At 41.8% G+C, this 12,005-nt stretch overlaps 2 protein-coding genes across 3 annotated transcripts; both read left to right on the top strand.

Moving 5' to 3' along the window:
- Positions 1 to 1,637: 1,637 nt before the first annotated feature.
- On the top strand, positions 1,638 to 4,532 carry LOC135335857 (uncharacterized). Its single transcript, XM_064531469.1, has 9 exons — positions 1,638 to 2,030; positions 2,096 to 2,389; positions 2,439 to 2,732; positions 2,803 to 3,108; positions 3,154 to 3,456; positions 3,531 to 3,614; positions 3,672 to 3,773; positions 3,824 to 4,333; positions 4,400 to 4,532. The coding sequence occupies exons 1-8, from the start codon at positions 1,979 to 1,981 to the stop codon at positions 4,027 to 4,029; spliced, it is 1,641 nt and encodes a 546-aa protein (XP_064387539.1). The 5' UTR covers positions 1,638 to 1,978; the 3' UTR covers positions 4,030 to 4,333; positions 4,400 to 4,532.
- Positions 4,533 to 5,923: 1,391 nt separating this feature from the next.
- Positions 5,924 to 8,900, top strand: LOC135335850 (uncharacterized). Of its 2 annotated transcripts, none has more exons than XM_064531443.1 (9): positions 5,924 to 6,061; positions 6,105 to 6,671; positions 6,737 to 7,030; positions 7,081 to 7,356; positions 7,419 to 7,724; positions 7,775 to 8,077; positions 8,139 to 8,219; positions 8,300 to 8,401; positions 8,454 to 8,900. In XM_064531443.1, exons 2-9 carry the CDS (start codon positions 6,620 to 6,622, stop codon positions 8,681 to 8,683), a joined length of 1,644 nt encoding a protein of 547 aa, XP_064387513.1. In that variant the 5' UTR covers positions 5,924 to 6,061; positions 6,105 to 6,619; the 3' UTR covers positions 8,684 to 8,900. The 2 variants fall into 2 exon arrangements, with proteins under 2 accessions (XP_064387513.1, XP_064387523.1); XM_064531453.1 differs by having other exon boundaries at positions 8,309 to 8,401.
- Positions 8,901 to 12,005: the final 3,105 nt, after the last annotated feature.

Here is a 12,005-nt window from a genome sequence, read left to right on the forward strand (position 1 = left end):
TTAGAGTGCCTCACTGTGATCCAAGGTAAAGGACATGCATGCAAAGCAAAGCAATTTCTACTGATTAAACAATGCTATATATATATTTTACTAGTGGCCAACTTCTTATAATAATTATACATGCAATAATTTGTTGTAATTTGATCAATGCAGCTTCCCCTGTTGAAGCAGTCAAGCCCAACAACACAGAGATTACTCCCAATGTCCATATCCAGATACTCTGTGGTAGAGATGACCCTCAGTGTATGCCAGGAATCCCAGGAATTAATGGGAGAGATTGGGGAGCCAGGGATGCTGGGGGAAAAGGGAGAGCTAGGGATACAGGGACTAAAAGGGGACAGGGGAGAACAAGGACCCGCCGGTGGAGGGGTCACTTATATAAGGTGAGGGAAGACATCTTGTCCCTCTGTGTCAGGAACATTGCTGCTCTATCACGGAATAGCCGCTGGGGGTTGGTATGCACATGTTGGAGGTGGAGCGAACTATCTATGTATGCCGCATAACCCTCAATATGGAGCTTTTCAAGCTGGTGTGCAAGGTATACAAGCCCTATCTATATGGAACTGAGTACCAATCGTATCCATGGTGGACCACTTGGCTCACACGATCACAATGTCCCTTGTGCTGTTTGCTATGCATCTACAAGAGTGTCGCTGCTGATGCTGCCAGCTCGAGTGGAATGCCCAACATCTTGGACTCGTGAATACACGGGCTATCTGATGTCAACTTATTTTGCTAATAACCACCATCGAACCATGTACGAGTGTGTTGACCAATCTCCTGACAGAATACCAGGAAGCGCACCAAATACAGACGGTGCAGTATTCTACCATGTAGAGGCTACCTGCAATGGCCTACCTTGTGGACCTTATGACCCACAGAAAGAACTAACATGTGCTGTGTGTACCAAGTAGACTGAGCTAACAATACATAGACTATACTAGCCTCGATCCCAGGCCGAGTTTTTGCTTTTATAACGATTAGGCGAACAAGTTGTTCGCCTAACCCTTATAAAAGCAAAAACTCGGCCTGGGATCGAGGCTAAGACTATACATGTAAGAAACTTAGTTCTTTAGCAGTGCCAGCTAGTGTGATTATTGTATATATTCATTGAATGCTGCATGGGTGTACATCTATGCACAAAGTAAAACATTTGCTGTATACATGGTTGAAAATTGGGGCTGTCACAACATCATTCATATATAGGTCACATGACACACGTATGAAACCTCCATGAAAATGTTTATTTCTCCTGCAGATTTGCATTCTACAACTAGATTTATGGTATAAATGTGTTTGCAAAACCACCCCATCACAATTCTATCACTGAATATACTGAATGCTATTATGTTTAGTTAATGGTCTTTACTACATTTACGAGGGTTATAATGTTTGCAACTCAGTTCACAGTGTATAGTACGGAAGCCCGTATAGGGGCCATTTAGTTCTGCGTAAGTATTCCACTCTAGAATGCACTGGAATTTAATTGTATCAGATGGAAGAGTGGATTTGTCATCAACATTGCCAGGAATTGAGCAGCCTAACGAAGCTCATGCTCCAGTGCTCAATAAGAACATTGCTTATGAGCAAACACAGATACCAAGACACAGTGAACACACCACCACCATCGTCACCACGGTAATAGCAATGAAGAACATAATTGAGCCAAGTCATGAATACGAAAAAGTATTGCTCTAAATATTCAAAGCATTTCAAGGAGACAATTTATAAGTCTGTGCAATAATAATTATGTTTGCATAAAAATTATTGTCACGGTGTTGCTTTTGATAGGCTTTTGATAGATCTAGGTACGTGTGTGTACAAGTTATAAACAATTCAAGTGATGGCACAGCTATATTTAACCATAATCTCTCTGCACAATGTCATAACAATTATTCACTAAAATGTTACTTGTTTGGTTAACGATCTTTATTGTGCCCACAAATGCGCATGCCTTAGAAGAGATCTCTGGGAAGAGATGGATCTGAGATGGCTCTTTCTTTCAACCGCTTTTGTGGTATCTATAGAAGGTTGGTTTGTGATGAGTCAGTGGATTGTGTTCTATGTCTATGCATGGTATTATATATGTTTGCAGCTCAGTTCACAGTACAGCCAGTGTCAGTGGTACAGGCCCAGGGGATAGATGCAGTGTTTGAGTGTCGGTATCCTGGAGCACAAATTTACAATTGGGGGCTCAATGGAGAGTTTCCTGCACACAATAACCTCCCACCTGATGTAACTGTTATCCTACCGTCTGGTGATATCCCAACAAAACTGATCATAGCCACAGGGCAGTACAACAACACTGGGGTGCAGTGTGAGGCAGTCATTAGAGCCGGACCAGTGTTCATACCTAAATTATCAGTAAATGCTACCTTGCAAGTACAAGGTAGTCACAACTAACATTAAATATCTTGTTTTGTACCCCCTTTCCTCAGGTCCTCTTTCAGCTGTCTCCAACCTCCGTGCTCAGTCATCAAGCACCAACATCACAATCACCTGGGATGCTCCCTTCTCTCTTAACCTCACCACAGCTGAACCAGACATACAGTATTGTGTGGATGTGTACGATAGTGCCTCTGGTGTTCTACTACACTCTGAGTGTGGTATTATTGAGGAACGCTACACCTATTCCCCTAGCAATCCCTATTTGTACATGTTCACAGTGACACCTAGGAGCAATGTAGATGGAGCTCTCAATGGGACCACTTTGTTCAGATGTATACAAGATGGTAAGAATGTGACTTTGTACTAAGTTTGAGTTGGCTAATTGATTTCTCAACCACATGCACTCAAATACAGCACAGTCTCAGAACTTCACAATTCAGCCAGTATCAGTGATACAAGCTAAAGGCCTGAAGGCAGTGTTTGAGTGTTTGTACCCTGGAGCCCTGAGTCACAGATGGGGAATCAATGGAACGTACCCAGCTGATGATGCGTTTCCACCTGATGTAACTCGTACCCTACCGTCTGGTGATACTCCAGCAAGACTGGCCATTCCATCAACAGACCAGTACAACAACACTGTGGTGCAGTGTAGAGCTGTGCTTGATGTGGGAGGAGATGCGCAGTTTGTGCAAACATGTGATGCTCTCTTGTTAGTACAAGGTATCCTGCTATCATTATAATGAGCTTTACATTATAACACTTCAGGTCCATTGGGTTCTGTTACTGGACTGAGACTGGACATGGTAACCTCTACTTCAGTGACTCTCATCTGGGATGCTCCCTTCTCTCTAGACCTCACCACAGCTGAGCCAGACATACAATATTGTGTGGATATGCACAGTGTCCCTGGAGGACAACTGGTGGAGTCAACATGTGACATTATCGACACTAACTACACTTTCTCTACCAGTGAACAAGACCAGTTAGTGTTTGCAGTGACACCAAGAAGCAATGTGGAGGGTAGTCTCAATGGGACCTCCAGTGAACTAGTCGGACCTCCTTTGCAAGGTAATTAAAATGGTCTGTGTACCAAGTAGGATAGCCACATGATACTTAATCTTTCCCACCCTCTCTCCTCAAAGGTAACGGCACGATCACTGACAGCTCACCATCACCATCTCTTCCTACTATTGAGTCTGCTCAACCACCATTTATTACAATAGTTGGTGGGTATTAAAATAGGCTAAGCCGCGGCAGACTTAACTATATACCCATGCTTGCAGTGTCTTCAGGTGTGACTGCTGTGGTAATTCTACTCTTACTCTTAGTCATTGCCATTTTAACAGCTGTTGTCATAGTGAAACGAAAACAAAGGAACCACAAAGGTAAATGTTTATGTTAACTTTTTATAATTTAGGTGATGTTTTTGTATCAGATGGAAGAGTGGATTTGTCATCAACATTGCCAGGAATTGAGCGGCCTAACGAAGCTCATGCTCCAGTGCTCAATAAGAACATTGCTTATGAGCAGACACAGATACCAAGACACAATGAACACACCACCACCATCGTCACGACGGTAGTAGCAACGGACGATGAGAACATTGAGCCAAGTCATGACTACGAAGAAATATTGCTCTAAATATCCAAATAGCATTTCAAAGAGACATGCAATTCAAATCAATATAATCACTAGTATGTCACGATGTTGATTTTCAAGTAGATTTGTAAGCACTTATTAGGCAGGTGCGTGTATAAACGATTCAAGTGATATAGCACAACTAGCATGCATGATTCAACACATTTTATTTTGTATAAATTATCATGTGCTCACTGAATGTTACTTGTTTGGTTAATGATCTTTTGTGCCACAAAGGCACATGCCTATAAGCTATTGATGGATCTGAGATGGCTCTTTCTATCAACAGCTCTTGTATCTATAGAAGGTTGGTTTGTGTTGAGTCAGTGGATTGTGTTTCTGTCTATGCATGGTATTATAATTATGTTTGCAGCTCAGTTCACAGTACAACCAGTGTCAGTGGTACAGGCCCAGGGGATAGATGCAGTGTTTGAGTGTCAGTATCCTGGAGCACAAAGTTACAATTGGGGGATCAATGGAGAGTTTCCTTCACACAATAGCCTCCCACCTGATGTAACTGTTACCCTACCGTCTGGTGATCTCCCAACAAAACTGATCATAGCCACAGGGCAGTACAATATCACTGTTGTGCAGTGTGAGGCATTGGTGGCTAGAGCCGGACGAGTGTTCATATCTGAATTATCAGTAAATGCTACCTTGCAAGTACAAGGTAGTCACAAACATTAAATAGCTTGTTTTAGTACCCTGTTCCTCAGGTCCTCTTTCAGCTGTCTCCAACCTCCATGCTCATTCATCAAGCACCAACATCACAATCACCTGGGATGCTCCCTTCTCTCTTAACCTCACCACAGCTGAACCAGACATACAGTATTGTGTGGATGTGTACGATAGTGCCACTGGTGTTCTACTATACTCTGAGTGTGGTATTATTGGGGAACACTACACTTATTCCCCTAGCAACCCCTGCTCAATGTATGCATTGTTAGTGACACCTAGGAGCAATCTTGACGGAGCTCTCAATGGAAGCATTGGTAAGTAGACTTATTGAAATGTGTGAGTGGCTAAATGAGATAACAATCTAACACAGCACGGTCTCAGGGATTCACAGTGCGGCCAGTATCAGTGATACAAGCTAAAGGTCTGAAGGCAGTGTTTGAGTGTTTGTACTGTGGTGCCCTGAGTCACAGTTGGGGAATCAATGGAATGTACCCAGCTGATGATGCATTTCCACCTGATGTAACTCGTATCCTACCGTCTGATGATACCCCGGCAACACTGGCCATTCCATCAACAGGCCAGTATAACAACACTGTGGTGCAGTGTAGGGCAGTGCTTGATGTGGGAGGAGATGCACAGATTGTGCAAACATGTGATGCTCTGTTGTTAGTACAAGGTATCCTTGATAGCTATAATTATAGCTTTACACAATTTTTTTATGCACTTCAGGTCGACTGGGTTCTATTACTGGACTGAGACTGGACATGGTGACGTCTACTTCAGTGACTCTCACCTGGGATGCTCCTTTCTCTCTAGACCTCACCACAGCTGAGCTATACATACAGTATTGTGTGGATATGCACAGTTTCCCTGGAAGACAACTGGTGGAGTCAACATGTGACATCATCAACACTAACTACACTTTCTCTACCAGTGATCAAGACCAGTTAGTATTTACAGTGACACCAAGAAGCAATGTGGAGGGCAGTCTCAATGGAACCTCCAATGAACTATTCGGACCTCTTTCGCAAGGTAAATGGTCTGTGTACCAAGCATTATCTATTATAGTTATGTAGTACCACTCTCTTCACAGCTAACGATACGATTACTGACATCCCACCATCGTCATCTCTTCCTGAGTATATTCAACCACCCTCTATTAATTTTATACAATAGCAGGTGAGTAATAAAATATGCTAAGCAGGCTTAACTGTCGTATGATTGGCTGTTTATACCCTATAATTATGTTATACAGTGTCTTCAGGTGTGACTGCTGTGGTAGTTCTACTCCTACTCTTAGTCATTGCCATTTTAACAGCTGTTGTCATAGTGAAACGAAAACAAAGGAACCACAAAGGTAACTGTTGACAATTTTGTTTATTGTATTTACTATTTCTTAGGTGATGTTGTTGTATCAGATGGAAGAGTGGATTTGTCATCAACATTGCCAGGAATTGAACAGCCTAACGAAGCTCATGCTTACTCAATAAGAACATTGCCTATGAGCAGACACGGATACCAAGACACAATGAACACACCACCACCATCGTTACCACGGTAGTAACAATGGAGGATGAGAGCACTGAGCCAAGTCATGAATACGAAGAAGTATTGCTCTAAATATTCAAAGCATTTCAATTTATAAGTCTGTGCAATAATAATTATGTTTGCATAAAAATTATTGTCACGGTGTTGCTTTTGATAGGCTTTGATAGATCTATAAGCACTTAGGCACGTGTGTGTACAAGTTATAAACAATTCAAGTGATGGCACAGCTATATTTAACCATAATCTCTCTGCACAAAATAATGTCATAACAATTATTCACTAAAATGTTACTTGTTTGGTTAACGATCTTTATTGCGCCCACAAATGCATGTGCATGCCTTAGGCCGGAAGAGATATCTGGGAAGAGATGGATCTGAGATGGCTCTTTCTTTTAACCGCTTTTGTGGTATCTATAGAAGGTTGGTTTGTGATGAGTCAGTGGATTGTGTTCTATGTCTATGCATGGTATTCTATATGTTTGCAGCTCAGTTCACAGTACAACCAGTGTCAGTGGTACAGGCCCAGGGGATAGATGCAGTGTTTGAGTGTCAGTATCCTGGAGCACAAACTTACATTTGGGGGCTCAATGGAGAGTTTCCTTCACACAATAGCCTTCCACCAGATGTGACTGTTACCCCACCGTCTGGTGATATCCCAACAAAACTGATCATAGCCACAGGGCAGCACAATATCATTGTTGTGCAGTGTGTGGCAGTGGTTAGAGACGGACAAATATTTATACCTGAATTATCAGTAAATGCTACCTTGCGAGTACAAGGTAGTCACAACCAACATTAAATAGCTTGTTTTGTACCCTGTTCCTCTCAGGTCCTCTTTCAGCTGTCTCCAACCTCCATGCTCATTCATCAAGCACCAACATCACAATCACCTGGGATGCTCCCTTCTCTCTTAACCTCACCACAGCTGAACCAGACATACAGTATTGTGTGGATGTGTACGATAGTGCCACTGGTGTTCTACTACACTCTGAGTGTGGTATTATTGGGGAACGCTACACCTACTCTCCTAGCAACCCCTGCTCAACGTATGCATTGTTAGTGACACCTAGGAGTAATCTTGACGGAGCTCTCAATGGAAGCATTGGTAAGTAGACTTATTGAAATGTGTGAGTGGCTCAATGATTCCATGATAACAATCTAACACAGCACAGTCTCAGGGATTTACAGTGCGGCCAGTATCAGTGATACAAGCTGAAGGCCTGAAGGCAGTGTTTGAGTGTTTATATCCTGGTGCCCTGAGTCACAGTTGGGGGATCAATGGAATGTACCCAGCTGATAATGCGTTTCCACCTAATGTAACTCGTACCCTACCGTCTGGTGATACTCCAGCAAGACTGGCCATTCCGTCAACAGGCCAGTACAACAACACCGTGGTGCAGTGTAGGGCTGTGCTTGATGTGGGAGGAGATGTGAAGATTGTGCAAACATGTGATGCTCTGTTGTTAGTACAAGGTATCCTTAATATAGTATCATTATAATAGCTTTACATTATAACATTTCAGGTCCATTGGGTTCTGTTACTGGACTGACACTGGACATGGTGACCTCTACTTCAGTGACTCTCGCCTGGGATGCTCCCTTCTCTCTAGACCTCACCACAGCTGAGCCAGACATACAGTATTGTGTGGATGTGCACAGTGTCCCTGGAGGACAACTGGTGGAGTCATCATGTGACATCATCGACACTAACTACACTTTCTCAACCAGTGATCAAGACCAGTTAGTATTTACAGTGACACCAAGAAGCAATGTGGAGGGTAGTCTCAATGGAACCTCCAGTGAACTAGTCGAACCTCCTTCGCAAGGTAAATGGTCTGTGTACCAAGCATTATCTATTATAGTTATGTAGTACCACTCTCTTTACAGCTAACGACACGATTACTGACATCTCACCATCGTCATCTCTTCCTGAGTCTATTCAACTACCCTCTATTTATACAATAGCAGGTGAGTAATAAAATATGCTAAGCAGGCTTAACTGTCTAGTATATGATTGGCTGCTTATACCCTGTAATTACGTTATACAGTGTCTTCAGGTGTAACTGCTGTGGTAGTTCTACTCCTACTCTTAGTCATCGCCATTTTAACAGCTGTTGTCGTAGTGAAACAAAAACAAAGGAACCACAAAGGTAAACTGTTGACAATTTTGTTTATTATATTTACTATTTCTCTTTAATTTAGGTGATGTTGTTGTATCAGATGGAAGAGTGGATTTGTCATCAACATTGCCAGGAATTGAGCAGCCTAACGAAGCTCATGCTCCAGTGCTCAATAAGAACATTGCTTATGAGCAGACACGGATACCAAGACACAATGAACACACCACCACCATTGTCACCACGGTAGTAGCAATGGATAATATTGAGCCTAGTCATGAGTACGAAGAAGTATTACCTCAGGGACATTTTTAGAACGATTGAACATCACTTCACATCGATTAATGTGGCAACATAAACCACATCTCGCCCTCCAACCATAGTATAACTATAACATAAAGGTCAAATTATGCTAATTTAGTACCCAATTATTCTCAATTATGCTAGTTGCTAGAAGTTATTATTATTAGAACTATTACTCCTGCTAGCATAATTTGCCAAGCGAGGGCTTCAATCCATAATCACTCTGTTGTCTACGACCTCAGTATCTCTCCTCCACCTCTGAGCTCTCAATGACAAACAGTTTAGCAATATCTTTAGCTTGAGTCGTAGCTTGATTGGGTAGTCATCGTCCTTACACAACTTTTTGCGGCCATTATCATAGAACACAGAGAACTAGATCTAGCGTTCAATTAGAGACGGATCGGCCTGGGATCGAGGCTAACAGAGAACTTGATCGGACTATCATTCTCAACGACAAAAGGAAAGAGGAATTAATGTTTAGTTGCATGGGAAGAAGCCAATAGACGAGCTAAATAAATATGATGAGCTAAAATTAATGTATTACTGTCTGAGTATAATAATTATCAGACGTGGTGGAGGCCAACTGCATGGCCACTGCATGCATGTGCCGTTTGTTATCCCTTTCCTTACCTTTGTGAAAGTCTGGAACAGGAGTGTCTTGGTCGATCAATTAGTGTGGATCCGGCCTCACCACGCCTCCATGTCATTCTATTAGTCTAGATCCGGCTAGCAATTCTAGCTGGGACTCCCAGTTCTAGCTCGTTTTGTTTAGCGTGTCAGAGACTGGGAGAAGATGATTGGCACTCCCTGGCTCCTTTGGATGTACAGCTGTCCAGATCCCTAGAACATACCCTCCATTCTGACGAGTTATCAGTGCATAGGGTGCTTACTAGATTCTTGCCAGCCAGTACAGTTCAAGCTACACACAGCACCGCTCAACTATTCTCTACCCCATTATCTAGCTAAATCTGGTCCAACTAGACAGCAGACACAGCTAGTTAATTCAGTAAAGCCAGGGGTAGCTGTGCTTCTACGGTTGTTCAGTACCCACGGTAACAATTCCTCTGGGCTGGGCTAACTAGTTGAGCCACGCCTCCCAATTCTCAAGGCTAGGTACATGTCTCTGTCTAGCTGCTTCTTCAGCTTCTTGCTCAGTTTTGTGGCTTAGAGAAAGGCCAGCTACTCAGGGGGAAGAGTCCAGATGAAAGTCTGGCAGCCAGGTGACGTCCAAACGGTCAGTTATTCTTTCCACCAACTTTTTAATCTAGTCTAGTCCTGCTTGCACTGCTACTGCTACTGCTACTCTTCCTACTACTACTGCTGCTACTCTTCCTAGCTAGTCAAAGGTTTCTTTTTTTTTTTTTTTTTTTTTAACTACGTATGCACAAAGAGACATCAAAGCTTACATAAAAGGACACAGATTTTTAGCCTACTTGACTGATAAGGCCGTTACCTAGACTACAGTTTGTTTGTCAGGGAGGAGCTCACATACAACTTCATCTAATTCATCATAACGATTCGTTACCGTTGTTGTAATTTCTACAACAGATTGCCAAGGAAAGAGTTATGCCTCTACATACAAGAGTGTATAATTATCATAAATGCTGCTATAGCTCAAAAAAAGTGCCCATGCATGTAACTATATGTCGATAGCTAACGTGGTGATATGAATGGTATTCACAGATATGTCTATCCAGGAGTACATTAATGGTCTACCTGTTTAATAGCTATAGCTGTACATGCAATTGTTGCATGTCAGTATCTAGAAAATCGCCTTGAAGTCTGACCTTATAAACCAGTTGTCAACAAGAAGTATACTCATTTTTAAAATTATCGAGATTTGCATTTACACCTGAACCTTTAACCTTAAAACAGTTGTCAACAAGAAGTAGTAATATAGTGTTTTTAGATTTGCATTTACACCTGAATCTTTAACCAGTTGTCAACAAGAAGTATATAGGGTATCTATAAGTATAATTATAGTGCACATGGTTTCTAGAGATTTTCATTTACATCTGAGCAACAACTTTAAACCTAGTGTAGTATATTGGTTTTTAAATTGAACCTTTAACTTAAACCAGTTGTCAACAAGAAGTATGTAGTATATAGTGGTTTCTAGAGATATGCATTTACATCTGAACAACAACTTTAAACCTTGTTCAAACCAGTTTGAGATTTTAGTATAAAATGCATGAACCAAGGAAAACCATGGACTCTGTGTTCAGAACATTGAGGAAGGAAGGTATATAGGATTGGAGAAGAAAACAGCAAAGCCATTTTCGAAGGAAGAAGAGCAGAAACTTTGATTATCTGGAGCATTGGGTGTGCAAGACCCTGTATCACTTCAACGTGCTGTATTCTTTTCAATTGGCAAAAGTTTTTGCCTGAGAGGAGGAAACGAGCATCGTGAACTTAATTGAAAAGAGAAGTCTGAGGCTACAGATACACCGAGAATGCATCCAAAAACCGTGCAGGTGGACTTGGCCAGTTAAAACTGCAGAACAAACTGTCTTCATAGCAGCAGTTCATGAAGCTGGAGAAAGATGCCATTGCTACCTACTTGATCTGTACCTATCGAAACCGACTTGTTTTACGTCCGTCCCCTCGAAAATGTCCAACTCGAATCTCAAACATGGTACACTTGTGTCCCTGTAGGAAGAAACAAACTGTACGAAATGGTGAACGACATGTGTACTCTTGCTGGGATTCTGGGAAGAACAAATCATAGCCTCAGAGCAACAGGCGCTACTGAGCTATACAATGCTGGTGTTTCAGAGAAAATCATTAAAGAGTGAACTGGACATCGTTCTTTGGAATGTCTACAAATGTACGAGCGTACAAGGGAGAAGCAACAGAATGCCGTATCCAGAGTTTATCTGCACAAAAAGAAATGTGGAAATGACGAAACTGGCAGAAAACACAACGAACATTGCAACTCACTCATCTGTTCCAGTCATGAACTTTCATAACTGCATGCCAAGTGAACATCAACTAATACAGCCACGGGTCCATCGTCAACAGTGGAGCTTCTCTCAACCATTAGTTATGTTATTACGTTACTGGACTACAATCATCTAGCTCTTATAATTATTTTATTATTACTGTCATGCATTGTAAATCACAATAAACTGTTAATGTTGTAGTTTGTAGCCCAGATATTACTATAGCTCATAGTTCCCTGCTAAATACACTCAAATGGGATCTAATAGAAATAGAGCACATAGCAACAATAAGCAAAAACACTCATTGACAAGTGGGATCTAAAACTATGGTATAATGTGTTTTGCCAACCGCTCCACAATTCTATCACTGAATGCTGAATGCTATGATTATA

The sequence above is a fragment of the Halichondria panicea genome, chromosome 1, assembly GCF_963675165.1.
Source record: "Halichondria panicea chromosome 1, odHalPani1.1, whole genome shotgun sequence".
NCBI lineage: Eukaryota > Metazoa > Porifera > Demospongiae > Suberitida > Halichondriidae > Halichondria > Halichondria panicea.